Source organism: Haliaeetus leucocephalus, unplaced genomic scaffold (genome assembly GCF_000737465.1).
Source record: "Haliaeetus leucocephalus isolate CR32 unplaced genomic scaffold, Haliaeetus_leucocephalus-4.0 Scaffold417, whole genome shotgun sequence".
NCBI lineage: Eukaryota > Metazoa > Chordata > Aves > Accipitriformes > Accipitridae > Haliaeetus > Haliaeetus leucocephalus.
Genome location: NW_010972853.1, coordinates 4,253,887 through 4,280,714, shown reverse-complemented (window position 1 = coordinate 4,280,714; position 26,828 = coordinate 4,253,887). Strand labels below are relative to the sequence as shown.

The following is a 26,828-nucleotide window of genomic DNA, read 5'->3' as shown; positions in this document are numbered from 1 at the left end:
GCGGTCCCCCGCGGCCCGGCGGGCTGCGCGGCCCGGCCCCGGCCTGCTGTTGTGAGCCGTAGCGTCCGCCCCCGGCCGTCAGCTGCGGTCTCGCTCCTGGTGTCCCGCCGGTGGCTCCTCTCGGCGAAAGGCTGGCGAGCGAACCCCCGCGTCGCTCGTCGGGGCCGAGGTCCGGTGCCGGGGAAACCTCTTTTTGCGTAGGCAGGGGCTCGGCAACACCGACGGGCGTCTGGCGCGCCCCGGCGGCCGAAGGGACGCGGGGTGCAGCTGCCCGCTTTGTGGGGTGCGCGGAGGCGTTCGGTCGCATCGCCGGCGAGCCCGCAGCCCCGCAGAGCTGCGCCGAGCCGAGCGCGGGGATCCGTGGGCCGGGGCAGGGCTGCTCTCCCGCCCCCGCGCCTCGCCGCCCCACAAAGCCTGCGAGTAACCGGCCACGCAGCGTGCGGCGCAGACTGCCCGGCAGTGGTGAGGGGCGGCAGTGCCCGCAGCGCTCTGCTCCTCTCGGGACGCAGTCCCACGCTGTGCCAGAGCATCTGGGTGTTTTTCCTCTCGGCGATGTCACCCAGAAACGCGTGGCTGAAGCCTTGCTCCTCGTCCGTACGCGTGGCTGTGCGCGGGAGCCAACCCGTGCTGGTGCTTGTAGGGCTCCGTGAGCAAATCTGTCTGAAGGGAGTTGCGCTCTGCGGCGTGGAGCTGTCAGGCTGCGTGGGCGTCTTCAGGCAAGTCTAAGTCGGGTTTGGTACCGGCCATGCCCACCATGATGTTCAACTTCCCTGGAGCCCCGTAGGATGTCCCGCAGAGCAACGCTTTCTTAAAGGGGGGATTCTCAAAGACGTTTCCAAGGTCTTTTTTTCTTTTCTCTATTGCTGCCTACGCTCATTATGTGTCTCAACAAAAGCCATCTCCACGACTCACAAGAAGAAATTATCTGAAATGTAAATGTATCCAAATTCTACCAAGCAGAGATGTTAGCTTTGCTGTCTTGATCTCAGAAAAAAAAAAAAAAAAAAAAAGGTTCTCTGGGAACCGCCATTGCCATGCCTTTTTGTATATTTAAAAATACAGATCTGTGAACTATGAAAACATTACATAAGACTATTTCTGTAATTCATATATAATAAGCCAGGCATAAAATTATGCTGATCCTTTGGGACATAAACCACTTCAATTTTCTCAGTAGTCAAAGGGTTGTGTTTGGCCTCTTTCTTTGGCTGGTATTTGAAGCCCACCAAATACATTTGGGTTTTTTAGGTCTTCGTCAGATTATTTTTCATGTTTTCTGTGAAGCACATGAGTCCATGGTTCATCATAATATTTTCCTAGTAAATATGGTTCACAGATGAAATTACGGGCCTGCTGAGGTCTGTGAGAATTTTCCTGTATATTTCAACAGAACCAGGATTCCGTCCAGTTCTTTCAAACAAGTTGCTTTGTGCTAAAAATTTCAGTAATAACTTTCTGACTCGGCCTGGGAACTCCTAGGGAAATTCTGTTTATGAACTGACATGTGGAGATACTTAATTTATAGCAGAAAATGTATAAACGAAAAAATTACAGCTTAATTGTATGAAATAATAAACCTGAAAGCATTTACACTTCTCCATGAATGGTTGCTAGTATTAATCCACAAAATTCCTAATCTGTTTTAGATGATGAGATCCCAGGCTCTAGATCAACCGCATATGAGGTGATATGAATGTTAGGGCCCAATTCTGCTCCTGTTTGAAGTCAGCAATAAAACTTCTCTTGGCTTCAGGACTAAGAGCTTACAGATGATGAAAAGTAGAACTCAGCAGTGAAATATGGAAAGAATAGATTTTTGAAGTATTTTGTTACTTTTTAAAAATAAATATGAATCCTATCAGATCTCTCTGGATCTGAATGAAGTAAGTGGGAATTGACCATTTTGGTTATAGTCATCTGTTCGTTCAAAGGATTCTCAAATAGATTCTCAAAAGGATTTCTGGTTATGCCAATGTGACAGCTAGTATCAAGTACTGAAAATTTTGCAGAAATTTGGAATGTAAGATTTTACAGCCTGATTCCTCACAGCTCCTACCCAAGCTCCAGAGTTATTACTTCTGCAGAGTGATGGCTGTGACAAGAAAAAAATACATCTACTTCAGGAGAGATTTCTTTTTGGTACACCTTTGGGTATGGTAACACTGATTTAGCTAATTGTACTCTTCTGTGTTCTATTTTTTTGCAGTAATACCCCACACCCACACCCCCCCCCCAGTTAAGGAAACGTTCACAAACACTAATTCATAGATGGATGAACCATGCGAGTTGCTAACATAAGCAAGCAGAGGTGTCGTCTTCTCTCATAAGCAAATGCATTGCCTTGGGACCAGAGGTGGGGCAGAGCGCCCACACTGCATGTCGGTGGCTTTCCTTACTGAAGCATGGCACCTCATTTTCCTCTGTATTTTGCATTTTTTAAAAAATAATCTTAATTTTTAAAAGAAATGTTTAATAAGTTACTATTAAAAGAAAGTCCTGCTTGAGCTGCTGTGGGGATCATGAGGTTCACACAGCCTGTTCTGTGGGTCTATGTTTAAACTGTATTTATCCCTAAGTGATTGGATTACTTTTACTTTTAGGTGTGTGTTTTGGAAGTGACCATAACAAAAGTTTTTGCTGAGTTGCTAATTTTCATTTGAATCACGATTTCTGTTATGAGCATGTAATATAGCTTCCACCTTTAAGGCTGGAAACCAACTCAGTGAAAAATTACCTTTCCTCCCCCAGTTTAGGATTATATTGAAACACATGCTTGCATTTCCTTAGGGTTAAGCACATGCTTAATAAAGATGCATGAATTGGGGATACAGGTCTTACAATAGTAAACATTATCACCAAATTTCTCCCAAATTCCCATCCCAAAGTACACCTCATTTTCACATGACTAGACCTTACTGTGCCAACAACTGCACATTTATAAAAAAAAAAAAAAAAAAAAAAAAAAAAAAAGTGAAGCAATGTGTAGGTCATCAGTTGTAGAAATAAAAGTAGTCCAGGAATATGCATGTTCATGTTGGTGGAACTTCAACTCAGTTATAGGACACTAAACAAACACCTGAAGTTTCCTGGCACTGCTTATAAACTACCAATTTATTTTCAATTGCATGCAATGACTTTTTTTTTTTTTCTTTTAAGGCTCTGGCACCATCTTGAGTAAATAAAGTGCATATTAAAATACTGTCTAAATACAGCATGGGTATACAGTTGCCGGAGAAATAGGAATAGTTTTGGAAGAAGTCATTCTGGTCTCCTGAGGAAATAAGCAGTGGTTTGTAACTCTTTTTTAAAAAATTATTTTAAAGACAAAATTAAACTTAAAAAGAAACATGTTTAAATAACATTCAGGTTGTAATAGAAATGGGGAAAAAACAGCAAATGTGAATTTCAAGCTGACACTTGAAATTATGCTGCATTAGTCTTCAATTAGAAATCCCAACTGTTTTTTTTGTTCTATGTCAGAGCCTTAAGGTTATTGAAATTGCATGTTCTGTACCATATTTCATTTAGATATTAAAAGCAGCCCTTCCAAGTTGTCTGTTGGAGTCGTCAATAACGTCATTCTTACATCCTTCGCTTGAAGCCTGAAGCTTCTGCCAAACATAGGTCATACTGGTACATAAACCTAAATGAATAAAACTAATGCATATATTTATCATATGTATTATAAACTCTAGGTGTTTTAACAATCTGTAGACAAAGACTTAAAACATTAGATCCACAAGCAAATCCCTGAATACGCGGGACCCCCCCGTGATACTTTTCCACTCCAGCAATTCCTTTCCCAGTCCATTCAGTGAGAAGCACTTTTTGAACGGCATAATATAACATTTATTTTCTCCGTGTGACTGGAAAGACCTAGTAACTGAGAAATAACAGTTATCTTTTATAGCAGATGGTACTCTGCTGAGTCTCTAGGTGGCCTTTACAGTATTGGCATTTGGCTGCTTTCCTGCCTAGTTGTGTGGTCTCAGGCAAAGCGGATAAAGCTGTCCAGGACGGTGCCCTTAGTTTCAGTTCAAACGCTAGTTTATCCCTTACTGATAAAACGAGTCAAATAAGGGATACAACCACAGCACTCCAAGCAGGTAGAAGACACCAACTTCCTCAGGATTTTTTTCACAATTCTTCCCCTTTTCAGTGCATGTGCCTCTTCGCGGTTCTCCCGTTTTACGGGTTTTTTGCAAGCAGTCGCTCATTTCTGTTGGCTTCTTCCAAGCTCCCACAGGGAGGGTCGCCTGAGAGCCTCATTCCCCGATCTGTCTGTCTTGCTGCCACATCCCTGGCTTTCCAGAACAACATGGAGACCACGGTACTTCTGGAAGGGGGAAAAGTGTGACAGCCGATGAGTTTCTTCCCGGCTGGTTGGTGTCTTGAGCTGACTGAGCAGCCAAAAGAACTCAGAGTTTTGGGAAGCAGCAGAAATGATGGAATAAGGGAGGCAAGAAAGGCTGCTCCTAAGCTGTTTATTAGGTTTGGAGCAGGGCTGCAGTTTTGAAGAACCTGATAGTCTCCACTTACTGCACTTCTTGAAATGTATTTTTTGTGTATGCACAAACTACATGATGCTTCATGTTGTGTACAAAACGCTGCTGTCCTCATATGTCTTTTCAATATCATGCTGTATATAATGATTAAAATTCAGATATCTGAAAAATTCTTAACACTGTGACTGCATCTGTATAACTTCTGTCAAGGGTTCAGAGTAATGTGCGAGAAGGTGTAATTTGAAATTACAGATGCATCTCTTTTAACCTATACCTAAATATTCTTTTACGTTAATTGCCTGTCTTGTTGCACATCTCTTACCTTAAGCATCATCACACTCAGCCACAGTGGACCACTTCAGAGGTGCAGTGTGACAGAGCTTGGGACGCTGTAATTCAGGCAACAGGTGGATACAGCATGCACATTATCTTCTGGATGTATATTATGCAAGAAGCTGTACAAAGCTTCTGAGTCTGACTAAGGAACACATAGCTAGACTAGATCTCCTGAGTGAAAGAGTTTAGTCCTCTGGTACCATAGATAGCTATGTCGTATAAATCCTTGTGTAGCATAAAATCTGTTCTTCCACCAGTGTGAGTAAGGAGCAACCTTCCTGATGTCAGTGAGCTATCAGAAGGGAATGAGAACTCTTAACTAGGGTAGTATACATGGAGAAAAGAGCTGGGAAAAGATGCATGCTACACAAAATGAACTTTAGTTTGGACTTATTTTATCCTTTGACTTCCAATCACCATATATGAAAGCTTTTATCACTTGGTAATCTGGAAACAGCTTTCCAGCTGGTAAAGGCTAAATGCTTATCTTTTGTAAGTGTGTGCATGCACACACACACATTTCCTTTATGGAACTGAAAATTTACTGCATACCTGGCTTCTGTTGATATCTGAAATCCACAACTGTGCTTTATTCCCTCAACTTCCTCCATATAGGATGGTCCGCACACTGTATGCTGTCGGTGCTGTGTTTCTTCTAATGGGACTTCTGCTACCAACAGCAGAAGGGAGAAAGAGGAATCGTGGATCTCAAGGTGCTATCCCTCCTCCTGACAAAGATCAGCCCAATGATTCAGAGCAAATGCAGACACAGCAGCAGTCAGGCTCTAGGCATCGAGAACGAGGAAAAGGCACCTCAATGCCTGCTGAAGAGGTGCTGGAGTCTAGTCAGGAGGCACTGCACATCACTGAGCGCAAATACCTAAAGCGGGATTGGTGTAAAACTCAACCCCTCAAACAAACTATCCATGAAGAAGGCTGCAACAGTCGTACCATTATCAACAGGTTCTGCTACGGCCAGTGCAATTCCTTCTACATCCCCAGGCATGTCCGTAAAGAAGAAGGCTCCTTCCAATCTTGTTCCTTCTGCAAGCCCAAGAAATTCACCACCATGACTGTTACACTCAATTGCCCTGAGCTTCAGCCCCCGAGAAAGAAGAAAAGAATCACCCGAGTTAAGGAATGCCGGTGTATATCTATTGACTTGGACTAAACTGAGACAAACGTAGCGATTGCACTCTTGACTGTACGCAATCATTGCCAGCGTGAGAGTGAGTGGCATGAACTAGTATACCTTGGGGCTGGACAAAACTGAAAGGAACCTAGTGAATTACCTAAAACAAGCAAAAAAAACCCCAACCCCAAAAACAAAGGAAAAAAAATTATGTAAAGGAAGGGCACGCATGTGTGTGTGTGTTTGTGTGTAAGGGGGAAAACGGATGTGTACAAGCAATATATGAATGTTCACTATGGCAAAAAAATTTAACAGGGGTATGAAATATTAAAAAAATTTGTTTACCCTCAGTCATGAATTAGGTTTCCTAGTGTATATTCACATTTTTGCCGCTTGCTGGGAAAGTGGAGCTGTGGCTTTTGCTAATGTTCACCTGCTGTGCTGTTTGCTTTTACTGTATTAAGAGAAACATCAAAGTGAAAGGACAATATATTTGAAAGCATGAATCTATTCTTAAATACGAAGTAGGCAAAAAGCAGTTTAAAGCATAGCAAAACCATCACTGAAAATAGCAGCTGTATCAAGAGTTTGTAACATGCTTCTTCAAAAAAATAACTGTAATTCACAAGCCATGTCTGGAGAACAATGGGGGGACGTGGGAGTGCTGAAAAGTCACTATAGGTGGATGGAAAACAGAGCTACAGCAAGTTAGAAAGCAAAAGGCCAAAGTAAGTAGATGGGGAGAGTACAAAAGGGAGTAGAAAAAGGAAAGACATAAATAGGAAGACACAGAGGAAGAGATATTGTCTTCTGTTTACGTTTTGCTTTAATTTATATACCTAGTCATATATTACATAAATTAAAGAGAAACTATATACAAGGCTATAAATATACTTCTGAATTCTAATGGCTCTCTAAATCAGTCAAAACCCATTCTTGTGCCACTAGATCATTTGATGTCTTGTATTTCTGATATCAGTTATTCTTCATATCTACATATATATGTACGTGCAGTATCTTTTAGTCATTGGTATCTATACGTACATACAATGAGTATGCATACTCCATTGTGTGTATCCGAACTCTCTCCTTCTCTTTTTCACACACATACATAAAAACCATACATAACCACAGCACAAAAATCTCGCTAACCAAGATCAAGTACAGAATGGCAGTAATTTAGTACATAAAGAGCAAAGCAAAAATTAAAACAAGCATCATGTGACTGCAAATGCAATAACCACACAAGAGACAAAAGACACGACATTCATGACTAGTAAACATTGCATTGTTATTGTTATTTTAGCTTTGCCACAGGCATGCAGTTTGTTGAAAAAGAGATGCAGAACTTTGCCAGCAATAATCCTCTTTTTATATCTTTTACCACAGACTTGCATTTATACTGGATTTGGACTAAGTAAAGAGAATTTCCTGAAAATTAAGGGCTAACTGCCCCTCTCTTTTGGGGGAAAAAAACCATAAAAGGGGACACACTACTTCCAACAGCTCGATGAATCTCACCTGTGAGGTTATCCTGCCTTTTCTTTCCTTCAGGATTAGGAGCTTAAACTTGATCAGGGCCGTAGGTTTTGGCAAGAGCACAGGTCCTGCAAAAGAAGTTGGTTTAGCGCGGTGGGCCATCGGACCCGAGAGGCAGCCCTTCCACGCGTGTTGCCCTTGCTTTCGCGGGCGCTCGATGGGAAGGAAGCCTGGGGGTTGTCTCGCCGCCTGCACCTTGGACCACATGGCGTGCAGACTGCTCATGCTGTCCTGGGTGCTGGCTTTGCAAAGGCGCTTTCTTGCCGGTGCTGAAGAGCTCACAGGGTGCTGCGCACCTTCCCTGGGCCTGGGCCTGGGCCGGCGGGGCCCCAGCAGCCAGTCCTGTCCGGTGGGGTACCGAAGGAAAGGCATGTTCCCATGCCAGAGTCAGTACCAGGCCTGAAAGCAACCCTGGCATCACTGACGTGAGTGGAACGGGAGTTAGGTCCCCACTGACTGTGTGATGGGGCTTGGATCGTCCAGGGCTCAGTGTCTCCGTCCAGCAGCAATACTCTCTAGTACCCACGATCAGTGTAACTGTTCTCTCTCACACCAGATGCCTCTCTCAGCCATAAGGTGATTATCTTGACAGTATTTCTGTCCATTGAATGCCAAGGAAGACAATTCTGCCCTTACTAGCATGTCCAAAGGGAAAAATACACAGAGTGGCGTGTCGCAGATGCATCCTGCGTGCCCTCATTAGATTAGATGCCCCAGCTGTTACACAACGCATCACGCAGTTATTGGCGATATCCTGCGTCTCTGCAATGAATACATTTTTACTGTAAAATCCACTGCTGTGAGGTCTGCGTTTGTAAGATTAAGAGATTGCAACTTGTTGATTGATATTATTAAAATGCATTTTATCTGGTGTACTTTCACTCAGCAGGTTTGACACATTCTTCATGGATTTTAAAATCCAATTTTAAAATCTGGAATTACAGGAAGTAGATTTCCACTGTGTGGAATGTGAATAGTTAAACAGAAAGATATGGATATTTAATGTTATTATTAATACAAATCCTCTTTCACTGATAATAGGCAGGGGTTGTTTTCCTTTAAATAACTTTTTTGAGTTGGTTTGCAGGGGAAAGGGCCAATCTCAGTCATTGCTGAAAGTTTTGTACTAGCTAGAGTTTCTGTTCAAGAAACGGGAACACCTTAAGAATGAATTTTTTTCTTCACATGAAATTGACAGCAAAACTCCCATTGTCTTTTACAGTGACTGCTATGTCCCTAAACCCTTAGCCATTAAGCAAGGCTTCAGACATTACTGGCTTCTTTATTTAAGATTAGGCTAGCATTCTGAAGGAAAATTGATAAAAGTTTTACAAATCTTTATGTTTCAAAACAGCCTGTGCATAGATCATGATGGAACTCCCCTTGAGACAAATCCCCCCCCATATGTAAATTTTATACAAAGAACTTTTATGAATTGCTAGTTATTGCCTGAGAGTAAGAAAGTTCTGCTAACTTACAATTATACGAGATATTTAATATCAACCACAATATGTATTTAAATGTCTGCTTTATTCTAAAAACAATGGACTATATAACCTAAGGCTGCAGTATTTTCATGCTCGGTCTCACAAAGCAAAACTTGGTTTAAAATGAAGTTTTAATTATTTTGTAACTGAATAGAATTGGAGTTTTTTCTTCCCAGCATTTTGTACGTCATTTTAACTACTAGTAACAAATAAATAAAATATCTTCTCCAGCCCATGTCTATTGTTGGTTGGCTTTTTTTTTATTTCTTCCTTAAGTTTCCAGCTCTTTCTGGATCTGTTGTACTTTACTCTGACTTCTGTGGTTTCTTCTAATTATAAAAGTGCTTACATTATGACAATGAGACACAGAGACAAGCAATGGCACCATCATTCAACACGGCTACTTCAATAAGGTTTTTAAATGAGATCTGTCACTTCCCCCTCACCCTTCCACAATTTATAGAAGGAAAATCTCAATCTTTACTCGCACTTTTCCCCTTGTAAACCATACAGTGACAGTTCAAAATATAAATCAGCCTTGAATTGTTGTAGAGTTAAAGTTGGAGTCGGCATGCCTGCCTTACACCTTATCTCAGTTTTACGTCTAGCTAGCAGTTTACTCCTGCTTTTAGAAAAAAAGAGTAAGGAACACTTTCACAATACAGCATGTTACAAGCTGTATATAGGGACAGAGAAGATGAAAAATAGTTATAAAAGAGAAAAGGAAGATTTGTCCCTGCTGGCAGCACTTGAGCCAGGCCAGGGTTGAGGAAGGACTGCAAACACAGAGACCAGGTTTCTTTGAACTTTCCACCCCGCCAGTGGAAGATAAGCAGCAGTGGTATAAATTTTACCTTTCCAACCTGCTGCCTTGTCAGATGTGTGAGGGACTTGGTCGATCATTGCAGACCCCGGTGCAGTGCTGCTGTCTGCAGTAGCGGTGGCATTGCTTGCCCTTGTGAAGAAAGCTGCTCTGATAGGTACAGCCACCTCGCTGACCCGGACTGAGAACCGACTGATTTCACATAAGCTTCTGAGCAGTGATATAAGCCTAGCAATTTTCAGACGTACGCCTTTTAATTCAAAGGAATGGATGACATATAGTCAGGTAACACGGTCGTATGAGAGAACAGCATGTAATGTTTTCCCATGGCACACACAGATAACCAGAGAAAAGGGTCAGATGTCCTGTTCCCAGCTCTGAAAAAGCTGGGTGCTGGTGATATCTGGTGTGTTCTTCCTTTCATGCAATAATGGAGCTGAGCAGTCTAGTTGTACTGGTTGTTTGGGGTCTTTTAAAGGCTTTTTGGTTTAGTCTTCCTTCTCTTCTAGCTTTTTTCTGCTTCTAAAACTTACTAAAAGGCTAATAACATTAAAGTCATTATTTTTAGAAGGCAACTGACTTTTTCCGGTCTGAGATATGGGCACAGCTGGACAGAACAAGTTTCCTTGAAAAGATGTGCATATACCTCTTTATTTGAATATTTAAAACGGAGAGAAAAACCTCCTGGACTTACCTTCCTAGTACTCTGTAGTACCATGGTCCTACTATTTATATGCTAACAAGCTTGGACATACATTATAATTTATGTCTGGCCTACATACCAGCTTTGAATTGAAGATACATCCACTGTGAAGTCCCATGTGCTTTATAGATAGTTACACTGACCAAAAGAAGATAACAGAGAGAGAATTCACACACCTTTATCAGCTTTCAGCGACACAGATAGAAATAAGACTATTTTTTTCTCTCTCCCCAGTGAGGTAGGCTACATTTCTCTTTGGGATTTCTGTGTGTGCTCTGTCATCCATGTGCTGCACAGTTGGTTCTCACACACACTATAGGACTGAGGCATCAAGAGCATGTCAGATTCGCTGAGCATGTGCAAGACATCTGAGCAACTCATGCGCACAGTAGGTACGGTGTGTCCTGGATGGGTCAGTGGAACAGGCAGCTTCATGGCTCCGCTCCAGCTGCCTGTCCGCAGCAGTGTTTGGTTGGGAAGAGGGACATTGCATTTGCAAAAATGAGGAGTAATTTAACCTTGTAATTTACCTTCTGAGCAAGGAAAAAAAAAAAAAAAAAAAGGAGCACCAGAGAACTGTACCCTTGGGGACTGATGTTTCTTTGTGCTATCCAGTGTACAAGAGTAAATCTAGAGTTGTTAGTTTCAAAAGGTTTTCTAAAGGGGAAGCACCAAGTCAGTGGTAGAAGACTGAGATGAGAATGCTGGTTTGCTTAACCTAATGATCTCCTTACACACTCTTTCCTTTTTAAAAAAGATACATCTTATTCACTCCAAATAACTCAAACCTGCCTTAGAAACCACTTCATTAGTTACTGAAATAGAGCAGTTAATATCAGCAGAAGACAGTCCAAAATTTTGTCTGAGTCATTCTGCTGACCTGGATGGTTCCACTAACCAAAGACTTTTGAAGGGGAGAGAGCTGCATCATTTAAAACTTCAGGGAGTGAAAACATTAATGTGTTTTTGGATTTAGTCAAGACACTGGAGATATCACTGGTACATATTTTTAATAACCATCAGATCTTGGCCTCAAGGTATCAAAAAGATTAACCATAATAAGAGGAGTCAGACACCTTGCTTTATTTTTTTTTTATCAGCTGAGACTGAAACCAGAAATATACAGCAACATGCAGGTATCATAACGAATCTCAGTGCAGATTTTTGATGCGACCTTGTAAGGCAGCTTCATAAAAACATCTGAAGCCTGTCTGCACTGCCTGCCTGGGAATGTAGCTGATGACTTTAAGGTGCCCTTTGACAATGTGTGGCTTCTGGCTGCCTGAATTCCTCCTCTAGCTTTTATGGGTCTGGGGGGAGGAGTACAGAAATTTTAACTGTCAATTGCTCCCTTTCCTATTATTTTCTAAAAATATTGAAAATAAAATTCATAATCTGCCTTTTTTGAATGATCAAGGAGCAAGATATGAGGATCAAATTATATACTGACATAAAAGAAGAATGTTTGGGATCGTATTAAAAACCCCAAACTTCTAAGTTGCGATAAGCCATAATTCCTCCTTGCTGTGATACAGATGTAAATCACGTAGTTTGGGGATGAATCAAATGGAGAAGTTACACTGACTCCCAGTAAAAGTTCTGCAAATAAAATTTGAAATCAGCATGTTTGCCTTTCTTTTTTAAAGAATGCCTTATGGGAACAGCCATATTCCAATTCATATTACAAGAGATCAAAAGAACAAAGGTTAAAATAATATCTCCATCTCTCGCTAGAATAATTGAGAGCTATATCTTATCCTTCTGTCTAGTAATATCAATATGGATTCCAGCAAGAAAGCAATTGGAAAGAATTAATGTGTCAGTTACAGCTCATCTGGGACAGCAACACTCAAATTCATTAATCATAATTTTATAGTTATTGTGTGGCATTACTACAGAGCACTGTGAAGTTTGTTTGATTTATTTAATGATGCAGACCTAAATATTGTTTTTCCTTTAAATTAAACTTTACTGAATTTCTATGTGTTGTAATTAGTTTGTTGAGGTATAAAGGCACAGTCTTTGTATTTAAGAAAAGAGACATAATCTTAGCTTTGTATTAGTATATTCTTCTATTCAGAGAATTAAAAAATTGTGCTATATAGGTGTAACATACATGTATTTATCTCTCTAAACAAAGGTACCAAAAGCCTAGGAATGCATTAGATATATTTAGAAGTCTGAAAAATGTACATTTGATAAGTTTGTACATAAAAGTATGGGCCAGTGTGCCAAGCTTCTTACCAACATACTTCATGAGTGATTAGTATAGAATAAAGTCAACAATTGTAATGACAATTACAAGAGTAGGCATGAAGGTTTTTTTTTCAAGGAGGGGGACAGGGTTGTGCATACCCAGTAAAGTTTATTTCTAGGCAATTACATTTAATGGCAAAAATGAAGGCTAGCTGAACCTCTTTCCTTAGGATCTGAAGGACCTTGAATGTTCCTTAGGAAACAGATGTTCAAGGAGAACATGTATTTCCATTTTGTTGTTAATATGTTTCAACTCCAAATGAATGAAGAGGCTAGAATTTGGGTGTTAAGTTAGATCTAACAAATAAAAAGGAGAAAGAAAACTATGTGTACAATGGAAAGAACTTACTGAATGGATCTAAATCCTATGGTAGGTAATTTGATCTAATTTTTGCAGAAAGGCAAATGCCAGATGTTTGCTCCACTTTGATCTTAATAACACTTTAGGCTGCAGACAATAAGATTGGTTTAAAATTTATTGTCTCTTTGATTTCTCCATTCTAATGCTTTTTAAATTCTTTACACAAGACAGATCTATATATAGGCAACTGGGGTGGCATCAGAAGCATTGTATACTTAAGACATTCTTGAAAACCTCAGTGTGGAGCAGTGTTTGCTGTTTTATGCATCAAAACAAAGCCAGATTTTATACAAGCAACATTCAATTTTCTTTTTATTATAATGTCTCTTTTTATTTTGCATATGAAGTTCTGACTGTTGCATCTGTGGCACAGCTCCTTATATGCTTTTATCTTTCAATAACCTTATTAAAAGTCAAGACAATATATTAAATGAACATTAAGCAGCAGGAGTTGAAAGTTAAGTTAATCCATTCCCTTGCGCTGGGAGTGCAATCTATGTAGATCTTTCATTTCACCGTTAAGTTGCTTTTAGGATTCTTTTTGTATAGAATATGCTTCAAAAGGAGAACTGCCACTGAATGGACACCAGTGAAAGTCTTCAAGAAACCATAATATCCCAGAGGTATCCAACTTGCCTTCAGTTTGGCTCTTCACATTCAAGGAGGCCATTGCTCTGTGAATGTGGGTTGAACTCAGCCTACAGCTGCTTATTAAGTGGCCTCAGGTTTCTAGCAGGGTATTTCATATATATTCACTGTTACTGAGAAACAATGAAAAGCCAGTGAGACTAAGAACAAATGGTAGAGCAAGAACAATGATTAAAAAGAAACAAATAGAAGGCAATCCTGGTATATAGCCTGAATGTCTTATCATAGTTCTCTGGCATAGTTCAGAGCCATCTGTCCCTTAGATTCACGCATGATGTCTCTAAACAATTGTTTTCACTCTGCTCAGCCCAGTAGTCTGAAAGTTCAAGAAGTCAGAGTCAGTTTGCCTCTGAAGGAAATGTTGAACTTTGTCTGCTGATGGAACTGCCATCACTCAGCCAGCTGAGGGAACAGCTACCCTGGCAGGTCTTTTTAAACTGGCAGTGTCGGTGGGCTGTCAGAAGTCAGCAGCCTCCCTGCTCCTGTACCACCAAGTTTAGTTCTTGCAACAAATTCCTTTGTAAACCAAAAGAAAAATTCCTTCCTTCAGAAACAAATATTTTCATTCATTACCAAGAACAAAACATTATACACGGATACACGGTAATAAATATTCTTCTCTTCCTATCACGTGTCCATGACAAGTGAGAAGACTTCCCATTACCTCACCCCAAGAGAGGAGCTGGGTAAAGCAAAAAATTCTTCCAGTGAGAATTGCCTTAGGTTCAAATGCATCTTCACGTCTTTTCTTCCTTATCTTTGCTACTTCTCCAGAGCTAAAACATCTTTAGTGTAGTCTACTATCTTTATTTAGCACAATTGCATTGAAATACTGTTTGCATAATTTCAAGACACGTTTTGTCAATCCTCTCCTTGACATAGTATACCACCTGTACCATTAGAGAAGGGGCTATTTGAAAAGACTGGACAACTAAGTCACAAAAAATAGGGAGGTTTAAATGGCATTTGATTTCAATTAAGAGGTGTGCAGAAGCACTGATTTCCTAAAAAGGCATGATGTTATGAGACTCCAAAAATCTTTGCAACGCTAGCCTTTGTGCATCATATTTGAAAGGTGTGCAAATGCTACCCAATGAAATTTAATGGAAGCCACACAAGGAAAGATTTTAGCCTCGACATTTATCTTTACCAACACATGGAACCACCTTGATCTGTTTTACTGTTGGTGAAAAAAGAAGGTAGTGTCTATTTCACAGGAGAGGATAGGAAGTAAGAGTCAGTGTGATGGATGGTGGAAAGAAACAGAGGGCAAGAGGGAAGAAATATGACCGTCAGGTACTGATCTCAAAGATGAGGTCTAGGCTGCTGTCAGAATGTGTATAAATAGCTTATTAATAACAGGAGAGATGTATTGGCATTAGTGTGAAAGAAGGAGTGTACTTGGTTTGTTTTGTGTTAGAAATAAGCCATCTGGGTAGAGAACAGTTTATATTTGTTAGATATGAATAGACTACGCAAGTACAAATCAAGTACAGATCAATTCCTGTGAAAATACTCACTCATCTCAAGGCGTTTATCCAGCAGATGACACTGCAGTAACCTCTGCCATCTCTATCAAATCTGTCACGTTCACTTACTGGGAGCATAGCTGCACTTCAGTGTGGCATAGAAATCCCAGATAAGTTTTAACCTCACAAACATGGGTACGATCAATAATTTAATTTCAAAAGCTTGAAGTTTATTCTTTAATTATGATTATGGTGAATTATGAATAGGTGAGAAAAACCCTGCTTTCTGTCCCAGCAGAGAAAAACAAGAGTTACCAGGGAAATCTTCCTTTAATCGTATATAATGATTATATCACATCATTGCTGAGTGCACCAACCTTTAGGAATGCCGTCCTATTTTCTCCCCAGTTCTCTTCCCACTTAACCTGCCTGTCCAATAGCAGCTCGGCTTCTGTCTGGGGCTAACACATTGGGAAAAGGAGGACCAAAATCGCTTGGTGAGGTGACACTGAGGAGGGGGTTTATGCTGAAGGGAACCCCTGCAAAGTGGGGTTTCGTGCTACTTCCATCTTGTCCTTGCTGGCAAGGGAATGAATTCAGGGAGGAGTGCAATATCAGAAATATATCTGCAGGGCATTCTCGACACAAGTTCAACAGCTTGCTGCTGAAATCTCTCACTGTCAGTGCCAGTACAACCAACATCTCCTGGAAATAAATTTGGTTTATTGCTCCACACCCAGATTTTTTGTGATATTAAGGAAATGCTTCATTCAGTGTTGCAGGTCTTGTGTGATTTAGGCACCTAAATCTCATCTCCAGTGACTTGCAATAAAGTAAGTTGTTCTTTGATCTATTATTTCTTTACCAGATGAAATTAATATTGGGCAATATGTTTTGGTTCGGGATTTTTCAGTTTTCAGAGGCTTAATTAATTCAATTTGCTGCTGAACAACATACTGCCTGATAGCTATGGAAATAGGTTCGCCAATCTGTGGATTGTGCCTCTAAGAATAAACTAAGCATAGAATCCATTCAAGTGAAATGTTACAAAGGAGCTACGGACTGTAGCCTTTCCTCAGGGCTCATTGTTTGAGGTGTATTGACAGTTTTCATTCAGGTCAAAACAGCGTGGAAGCTGGGGTGGCAGCTCTCATTTTTCCAGCTTCAGCCTTAGTCTGTTTGGCTTTGCCTAAAAACCTAACCTTACAGCACAACCTTGGACAGGACTTGTTTTATGCAGGCGGCGCAAGCTGCCAAAGCTTATGTGTAGGGCTGTGTTTGGGGAAGGACTTCCATAATGTAAGGCCTGGAGTGCTTATTACCGAGTTGAAATCGGATGTTACTCCCTGAGGCACAGGTCAGCATGTCCGTCATGCATAGACGAGACCGTCTGCTCCTCTCGGTTGGAGAGGGATGTTATTTTCTTAAGGAGCAGGATGTTATTCCTAGAGGTCTGCCCCTTGGTAGGGTCAAGAGTAATATTTTATGGTTAATGTTTATGATTAATTTTGGCTGTGGCCTTTCCTTTCAGAATTTGTATGGTGTCAGTTCAAGTTGGTAAGGGGGAAGCTTGACAAGGTTAAGGCGTGAACCGTATACTCACTTTTCCTTCCAAAGTAAATACTACAACAACAATGCACATGGGAACCAAGCAGCACATTCCTAAATCAAACCAGAAGATTCACACAGGGAACTAAAACAGTAGGGTCCAAGAGGGTGGGTTTTGCCTTTTTTTTTTTTTTTTTTTTTTTAATAGTCCAAAGGATACATTTTCAGAAGGATGCCTTGGGAATTAGCTCAACACAATCCCAGGAGCAAAAAGGGCAGTTTGGCATCAGATTTCTTGTGCTCACATTACTTAAAAATTAATATTGCCTTTGCCCCTTTTCTCTCAAAAAATGTCTGCTAAAGTAAGGTGAATGATTATCAGCTGTTCAATGCTGCTTAAAGGAAAGGACACACTAGCATCACAGTGTGATGCAAGTTTATAGTGAATCTTGCTTTTGGAAAATATCCAGATTTTCTGCCTGGCTTTGAATAGGATCTTTAGATTCATATGCAAGTTGTTCTCTTTTCAAGAATCTTAACTCTTTTCTCAGGTTCTGGAAACTCTGATTTCCCTTCACGTTTTTTATTAATGTAATAGTTTCACAATAGGCTTGCAGATGGATTTGGTTTGATATTTTAGAAGACACTTAAGACCAGAAGAGATAGGAAACTTCTTTTAAAATCTCAAGGCATTCTTTTTGTTGTCAGGACATGGTGTATGGTCCCATAACCTGCTTTCTGTGGCAGTATCACCAAACAGAGAGCAACGAGTAGAAAGAAGACGTATTCTTGTGAGATTGTGAAAAGTTCTAAAAATATGCTATGGTATGTAAGCAATAAAGATGACAACTTCAGAAGTGTGTGCATGAAGCTGTCTCAGAAACCCATCTTGGATCTGCATACTCATTTTGGGGTTTTGGAATGCATCATCCAGGGCGTGTGTGTGGGGAAGATCATTATATGAGCATTTCTGATGATGACCTTAAATCAGGAAAAAATTCACATGGTGAAACACTTTCTCTCTCTCTCTCTCTTTTAACTCATCTCTTATTCATCCTCTAGGAACTAATTTCTGTAGTCAGAGAACACAACTCACATGGTGCTTTCCTTTAAAATTCTGAGATCTTTGAATATCATTCAAATCTTTAAAATCACAGAACTTCAGACCCTAAGGATTGCAATGTTTTGTGAATGCATACACCTCAAACATCTGAAAGCATTTTGTGATGTATAATTAAAACCCTATTATCCCACATCATGAATGCACAGCCTCCTTGGAACATTTGCATCATACCATCGCATCTCTTAAAGACAGGGTCATTATGACTGCTCTGAATCACATATAAAACTAGCACTACCAGTCTTCATCAGTACTTCAGTGGAAATCAAAGATGCTCAAAGTAAAAAAAAATAAAAAAAATAGGCACATCACCCTTCTGCCTGATTCATAACCAATCAACAGCCCAAAATACCGCTATAAATGCTGCAAGTGAGATTGGCAATGAGCATTTTCAAACACCACCTTGTTGTCATTTTTTGAGGTTAGTAAGAGAAGCGAAAGATAAAAAATACAGACGTCAAAATTTAAAAATATTTCCCTTAACTCACCCACATGGTCCTTTGGAGCTGACTTTGTATGGCCTTTTGTGGGTCAAGCTTTTCATAACAAGTTAATTTCAAGTTTTACTGCTCAGCTAATTACATAATTGTAGAATTCTCAATGGTTGATTGGCACTATTTTGATTAGTTATGAATTGTGTGGTGGGTTTTTGTGCCTGACTCTGTGACTAATAGAGTCTGAAATAAAAGTTTGTAAGTATTAGTACAAATACTTACAAGTATGACCAATAATCTGGCTGAGAAATTTGGAGATCAATTAATGGAGCCATTTCAAATGGCTTAATCATTGCAGTCCTGGAATTTACAGTTTGAATAAATTTCATTATTAGCAATGAACAAATGTTGGAGCTGGATAAATGCACATGAAACTAGCAATGGTTTCTTAAACAGGGAGGGAGAAAGAGGAAGACAGAAAAATTTACAAAGAGGAAACAATACAAAAAAAAAAAAAAGAAAGAAGTCTTATAGCATACTGTGATTGAAAAAATTATTCCTCACTCACCCCTCACATTCTTTTTAAGAAGCTGCAGAGGGTTTTCATGAAGGCCCAGCATGCCTAAACAAGTTTCACTCAGAAAGAATAAGTTGTAAAAGTTAAATCACCACTCATTTCTTTTGAGCCTGTCTTCAGCTGTGATCTGTGGAGCTTTAGTTTCTCTTGTCAGGGATAGATAAAACAGTACTGTAAGACCAAACTTGAAAAATTCTAACTTTTCTTAAGTGTGTGGGAATTACCTATATAAGAATAGTATTTCTTCCAGCAGTAGCCCATACAGTAGGTAGCCTATACAGGAACCAGAAACTTCTGAACCCATACACCTGTTCATCCACCATCTTATAGAAGAGATTTGGCACATTCATGAATGTGTCAAAGATTGTTTGTAAGATGCAAAAAACCTAGAGCAAATAGACACAATGAAATGCAGCAATTATGTAGAAAGCAAACCCAAGACTTGCAAATGGTTTTGAACATTATTTTCATCCTTCCCAAAAACAGAGTGCAGAGTGAAAGGCAGATATCCCATTTGGCTACCTTTGCGGCTTGTACTTTTTTTGCAACTGGAAACCCTTGGGTTGTTGACTTATGGTAGTGGCACTCTCAAGACCAAGGGCTGCTTGCTTTGACCTAGTGTATTCATCAATATTTGCATTGTTAATTTCATTATTTTGCAAAGCACCTTGGGATGCGCCTCATGAAAGAAGTTACATAGAAATCCCCAGTCTGCTTTGATTAAAGTTTTCTGACAAGCACATCTCAAATGCTAGTTTTCAGCTCATTTGCTTTTAAATTATTTCAGTAACTACAGTATCCCAGCTTTTAATATTGATTTTTGAGCTAACTATCCTTTCCTGAGCTAATGGATGTATGAAAATTTTATTATATATTCCTGAAATACAGATATTAGTTCTATGACTGGATCAATTTCTTTTGCCATATAAATAGCATAGCTTGTATTAGAGATGTGTGTGTGTGTATATTAAGAAAATAATACACATATGCATATATATGTATCGGTATATTTATAAATAAAATAACTTAGGAATTACCTGCTTTTATCTCCAACTTTAGCCCATGGATAAACAGCTGTAATATTTACAGATACAAAACAATGCATTTCTGAAATTATTTAATTGTATGAATCTGATCTACCTATTGATTAGAAGCAATTTGTATTATAGTACTTAACAGCAGTCTATCATAAATTCATTCTGTATTTATGAAGTAACACACTGCAATAACCCTAGAGTTGAAATATACTAACAATTAAATAATGAAGAATTCTACAGCATAGAAAACAAGGTTTATGTCTGATGAGAGCTTTGTATGTTCAGAAGAGTAGCATTTATTTCAGAACTTCAGGATTGATCTCACCATTTTGGATTTCTATTCAGCTTTGGTGTTATTATGAAGGTTTATTCTTGGAAATAAGTTCACTTTATCTGATGTATTTGCTTCCCTGCATGTGGTATTTCTCCTTCAGAATAACTGGCACAGCACTATGGCAAATACTGCTCTTTGGCTAGATCTTCTGAGTTGCTGAAAAAATCCTGCATTTCAAGAAGCATAAAGACAGTTCAAGAGCTTCAAGGCTCCAACACTTCTTTTGGACCCACGGGTCAAATTTAGGTTCTTAGTGAACACTAAATCAGTTGTTCATGTGGGTAAAGAAAAACAATCTGTCATCTGACATCTTGGCATATCAGTAGCATTCCAAGCAAAGAAGCTTATAACATCTGTCTCTTCAGCAGCACACCATTTTATTGTCTTAAAGGATCAAGAAACTAGACAATAAATAATAAGAGAAAGAAAAGAGAGCAACTGTCTCTAAGTTGGATTGCTTTGGCTTAGCTAATTTTAATTATGATGATCTAACTCATTACCTACTTGATTAACTGTTCAATGCCTATCTAGATATTTCTAACATGCTCATCATTGCGGTATTTAAACATCCAGCATGTGTTCCCAATACCTATGTGTCCCCTTCTCTTCTACAGAAAATTGATTGCAAACAGTTCTTCATATTTGGTTAATGTCTACATCTTGGTGATTATTTCTATCTGGCATCCCCATTTCATTTATGTAGCTGAAATCCTTGCTCAGGTTCTTGTCTTCTCCAGTCTTATTACAGTAGTCTCTTCTGTGATGAGAAATACAACTTTTCAAACTAAAACCCATGAGTTTGACCATGCTGCTGTAGCTTTGTTGAGTATCTCCACTGACTCCCTCTCTTAACCTGAGTAGTTTGTTACAATTTTCAAGGTCCTTCATAGCGTATCTTTGCTATTACTCTGTTGACATGATCACTCCAGCTTCTTATTGGGTAAGGATAATGATTTTCAAACAAACACACTAATGCTGTTCTCAGAAACATCTAAAACCAAATCACATTCTTCCTATTTTAAGTTTATGTGATCTGTGATGCCAAAAAAAGCCTCAAAACTGGCTAAAATATACCAGTCTTTGGAGAGTTGCTGAGCATCCTGGTGAAGACGCTTCTAGTTTCTGTACTCCCCCAATGGTCAGTTGCTGGATGAAACTACTGCCTAATTTTATACTTAAATTGTAATTGTTTTCTATTCTGACTGTAGAGAAACTGGAAAAAATATCTCTCATGATCTATAATAAGGTTTCCTAAGCTATTAGTCTAGAGTAATACAACAGTAAAATATAGATAAAATTATAATGTAATTTATAGCTTATTTTTTTTCCCCTTAGATAATGGAGCCCAAATATTAGTGCCTGGGGACATGAATGATACATTTCAAATACTATTTAATATCATTTTGTGGGCAGTCCTCTCTGAGTTACTGAAGAGCATTGAAGAGCTTTTCAGTATTATGTATTTGGAAATGTGACAAGTTGCTAACAGTGGCACAAGAATTAAAGGAAACCCACATCCCCAGACGTCTGCACAAACTGTTTCCGATGCAACCCCCCCCCCCGCCAACATTTATTAAAATACCTCCAAGAAATTTACATCAGTAAGCTACATATTTGAACTTTTTGCAGATCCCCAAAACATTGTGTATCTTTTTAACAAACACTCTGAACCTGGAATATGAACTGGATCAGTAAAGCAGTGTAAATAAAACCCGTCATTTAGACAGAATTATTCAAACAGAGAAACCTACAGTAACTCAACAATATATTTTACATACAAAAATACAATTGATACAATGAACAAAAATACTGAGGAGGAAAATATAGTCTTTTATTTACAGTCAATGGCTCCTTAAGAATTTAGTTTAAAAATAAATACTCCATTCCACTACAATAACTTTTACAAAGTTAATCATGTGCACATCTTGTTTTTTGAGAAAAACTTTCAGATACATAGTAGAAACACACACACACAAGTATATAATTACAATGAGAAGGGGGGAAAAAAAGCACCTGAATCTATTTAGCTTATTCTTTTAAGACATTTACAACATATTTAGTCAAGAACTAAAAGGAGCTTGATTCCTGAAAAACAAAAAACCTAAACCATACTAATATTCCATTACTTTTGCTGTACCTTTTGTGGGATGAAAAATGCAAAGTTGAGCTCAGATGACAGCAAATATTTAATTGCTGAATGTGTGTGTGAACATTCAAGCAAAACTACGATTTTATTAAAGCAAATCCCGTATAGACATGAGAGACTTAAACCCTGTTATGTCTGTGAAACTCGCTAGGTATACAGAGAATATTAGTAGCATTGTGAGAGAATTTGTCATTTTGCTACATTTTCAAAGAGAAGTTAACCAGCCAAAGAGGCCTGTATTTTGATGGCTTTGAGTCATATGGAGAGAAGAGAGGGAAGAGTACCAACAACAATAATGTTCAACAGTGCAACTATTCAACTCAAAATGATTGGAAAGGAAAACAAAAAAAAAATCAAAATAACTAAATGAAAGTTGAAAATCATACTATAATCCTACTAAAAACACTTTCCAGAGGTCAACTTTGATTCTTCCCAGAATAATATTTCTCCATTTTTGCTTCCTATAACTTCTGAATATGGCAAAGCTTTTAGCTTGTACAGAGAGTAATAGCTGAGTACAATGACAGGGGCAGCTTTTCTTCTTGAGGCTGATATACCCCTCAAAATAAAGTGTCATTATAATAAATACATATTTTCAAAAACCTACAAAAATAATTCTGTTTCTCCTGCTAGTCATCAGCTGGGAATTCACAGCTTTGCTGAGAGCTCCTACAAGAAATAGTACTTTTACCAACTCTCCATAAAAAGTCCTTATCCAATCCCATCTGACATGGAGCATGAGTCTTTTTCTTTGCAACAGGTATCATTGATGTTTCAAAACCAGTGCAATATGACAAGAATGGTTATCATTTGACATAGCTTTTTCTGAACTTGACACCAGAAAATCTGTTACAATTTCCCTCTCAAGTCTCTCCCTTTTCTGAGCTATATGCAGATGAAACGGTGCTGTTCAGACTACAGTAGTTACAAGTGGACTTGTTGAGCATACACACAGGTTATTTTACTTGACTAGCACTCAAGCCTCCATAGAAGCTTGTCCCAGACAAGCCAGCTTGATTATCTGATATAATATCAACTTTTAATTAAAACAAACAAACAAACCCAAACACTTCAATAGGAAACTACGTGAGGATGGATTTCTTCAAATGAATATCCACTAGAATGAAATAGTAAGCTTTATATTGTTTCAATGGCATTTTCAACCAACATTTTCATTTTAGGTATGTTACTGGGTCTCTTTACTTGGCCCCTAGATAAGTGATGGAAAATAAGTATAAAACGTAATGCCGAAACACTCAGATATATCTCCCATATCACACATACTTCTGGTCTGGAATCAAGCAGAAGTTGATTACGTAACTAAATGCACAAGTTGTGCCTCCTACTCAGAGAGACAGGCTTTCTTGATGTAAAATAAGTAGCAGAAATGCATGAAAACACTGTATTGATTGTCTATCTCTTTGGAACTGAGTTGCATTCAACTTATGTGAATTAGAAAGGTTCAGCTCGTGCGCAGTAAAGACGTGCAAGTCTTCATTGTGGTTTGGAAGTTAATTGACCTCTCTGCACCCAATAGTTCAGTTTTTCTTGGACCTTTGGTAACTATATGACTTTACTTTTAATAAAAAAAGGAGAGTGGGGAATTTTATGAATCACTGAAGAAAATGGTGATAGGGGAGGAGTTCCCGATCCCAGTTTGCTGAATTTGAACATTACAGGGAATCTTTAAGGAATGAGATTCATAGCTGAACCTTCTAATTTCTTTACAGCCCTTCTAAAAAACATAGGACTGTAACACAAAATGAATAACTGAATGAAGAGGGATCAGAAAAAAAATATTGGTTTTATGTGGAATGAAAAGAAATCAGTTTTATTCCTTCACCTTTCTGTCAGATATGAAAGAAGTCTAGAATAGAACTGTGACCTTGTTCCATTTTGTTTCATTACAAAATGGTATCTTTCCCGCTAAAATCTAGAAGATACCCACACCACAACAACTCATTCTAATAAAAAGAAAAAAAAAAATAGAAGAAGAACATGGCTTTTATCCAGTTTATAGTGATTAGCTGCTAATAGCAATACATTCCTTAAACTACTTTACAACTAAGAAATAAGCATCAGGTGCTATACAATATGTATGTTCATTTGACTATTGATGCTCCAAGCAGTAGGAAATAGTGCTATATTCTTTGAACTCTACACAGTTTCTGCAGTTTCTGTAACCTATTGTCTGTGGATAGTTGCTCAGGATGAGCATCTGTCCAACTACAATGGAATGTATTTACAGCAGGCCAAATGAGAAAGCAAAAATACTGAACTACAAGCTTGGTCCCTCTGGGAGAAGTTGTAGAGAAAATGTACCATTTAAAGTTTTCTAATTCGCAGATGGACAGAAATCATCTTGCTGAGGATTCAAAAAAATGATTAAAGAAACACTATCAACTAGTGAACAGATATTACAGCTCCTCTTTCTAAAGTCACCTGAGCTTAACCTATAAGGATGCTGTGAGTCAGAGTCAATACAGCACATGAATCTTAGACTGTGTCAGTACTCTTTAGGACTTTGAGCTTATCAAATACATTACAGTTTAATGGGTATCACAAAAACACCTCACCTGCCATCTTTAGCATTATTCTGTGCCCCAGTTAACTTCTAATTGCAGCAAAGACAATACTTATCAGTGATGACAGAATTTGGCCCCATCATTTGGCCCTAAGCTACAAGTACCAGTTTATGATTAGGAAAGGCTGAGAATTCAGATGGCATGGCAGCTAAACTCTTCCTACCTCTAGGAGAATATGAAGGTTCCCAGCAGAACAACACTGGGAAACCTGAAATACAACTGCCTGTCAGGACTCTGTTAATGGATCTCTCTTTCAACAGTTTTTGTAGTCTACATTTTAGTGGTCGCAGCACAATAAAAGAGTAACAATATGTAAGTGATTATGTTCATATTAAATGATCATATGAGCAATAAATACAAGAACACAGGCACAGAATGAAGTTCATATATGAATGCAGAATTTCTGAAATCTATAGAACCTAATTAAAGGATACATACAACTATACAAAATTTCTGCTATTTTGGAAGAGTTCGCTAGCTTTTACTTTAGTCTGGAAATACAACTATGATGTCTTTCCCTTTTGAAAATGTATGGCTGTTGACAGTATTTTCCAGTCTCCCTTCCAGGAGTCCCTGGGGCAATCTTTGCTCAGGGAATTCAACTGCAATGTAACTCCAGAGAAGCCCTACTTTTAGGAATTGATGGCTAAAGCAAAGGTGCCATGCCAACAGCCTCAGCCTCCATCCTCCAAAAGCTCCCAGAGCTCCAAAACATTTTGAGGCAGATCCTACCACAGAAAAGAAATCCATGTCCCATACTAGGATAGTTCAAGATAATTTTCATAACATGATTCTAAAAGAGATTTTATTCAGTCCCATGACCCCATAATGTCCTCTATGGATTTTTTTTACTGTGTGGGCCACAGGAATACTTGAATAAATAAAACTACTTGCATATAGAAGCACTATCAGCCTCTATAAAAAGGCTTCGTTTTACCTCAATATTAGATTGTTGAAGATGAAATTGAGGTGACAAAGTATGAAATGAAATTAACCAGAAATATTTAATGAAAAAAAAAAAATTGCTGCCTTCAGTTTACTCTAAGATGACATCTGGCAGAAACAATTCACAGGAAACGCAATGCTGCTCTGCATTATGGGAAAGCTTATGCTACTTGATAATGTCCTCGCAGGAAGGTGGTGCATTCTGAGTCTAAGTTATCAGTTCAGCATTTTTAATTCATTGCTGCTTAAAACAAATGTTCTCTTATACCCAGTGCTTACGTTTTACAAAGAGGCCCTAATTTAAAATCTTGAATTCTATGAGGTATCAAATCAAAATCATTTAAAGCCAGTTGAAGCTTGCCAAATTTACTGAAAATATTACAGTTTAGGTGTACCACATTTTCAACAAGTAGAAAAAACCTAACATCCATTTTAGTAATGTTTCTAAGAATATTTATTGAACTGAAAACAATGTTAAAAAAAAAATCAAGAAAGAAAAGTTCTTGCAGGCATTTTGGAAAAAACTTGCAAAACCAAGTCTTTTTGCTTGCACAACTTTTGAACTTTAGATCTCTAAAACAATTGCATAAAATTGTTATGGTTCAAACCCTACTGAGCAGTGGAAGTGTTTGGTAATGATATTAACCGGTCATATATAATAATTCACTAAAATGAGAGACCGTTATTTAAATTTTGCATCACATTAGCTGTACCCAAGGTAAACTCCCTTGCATATGCTCAAACCTTTGACAAATACTAAGGAACTAGGGTTTCTGTGATTCTGGGATTTCACATTGTACAATCCAAAATGCCAGTATTCCCAGACGTAGCTTGGGAATCTTT

The 26,828-nt window shown here is 38.7% G+C and overlaps 1 protein-coding gene across 3 annotated transcripts; it reads left to right on the top strand.

Moving 5' to 3' along the window:
* Window positions 1-5,456: 5,456 nt before the first annotated feature.
* Window positions 5,457-6,147, top strand: GREM1 (gremlin 1, DAN family BMP antagonist). 3 transcript variants are annotated; one of them, XM_010574216.1, is made up of 2 exons: window positions 5,458-5,484; window positions 5,695-6,012. In XM_010574216.1, the coding sequence occupies exons 1-2, from the start codon at window positions 5,458-5,460 to the stop codon at window positions 6,010-6,012; spliced, it is 345 nt and encodes a 114-aa protein (XP_010572518.1). The 3 variants fall into 3 exon arrangements, with proteins under 3 accessions (XP_010572515.1, XP_010572518.1, XP_010572516.1); XM_010574214.1 differs by having other exon boundaries at window positions 5,458-5,582; window positions 5,688-6,012; XM_010574213.1 differs by having other exon boundaries at window positions 5,457-6,147.
* Window positions 6,148-26,828: the final 20,681 nt, after the last annotated feature.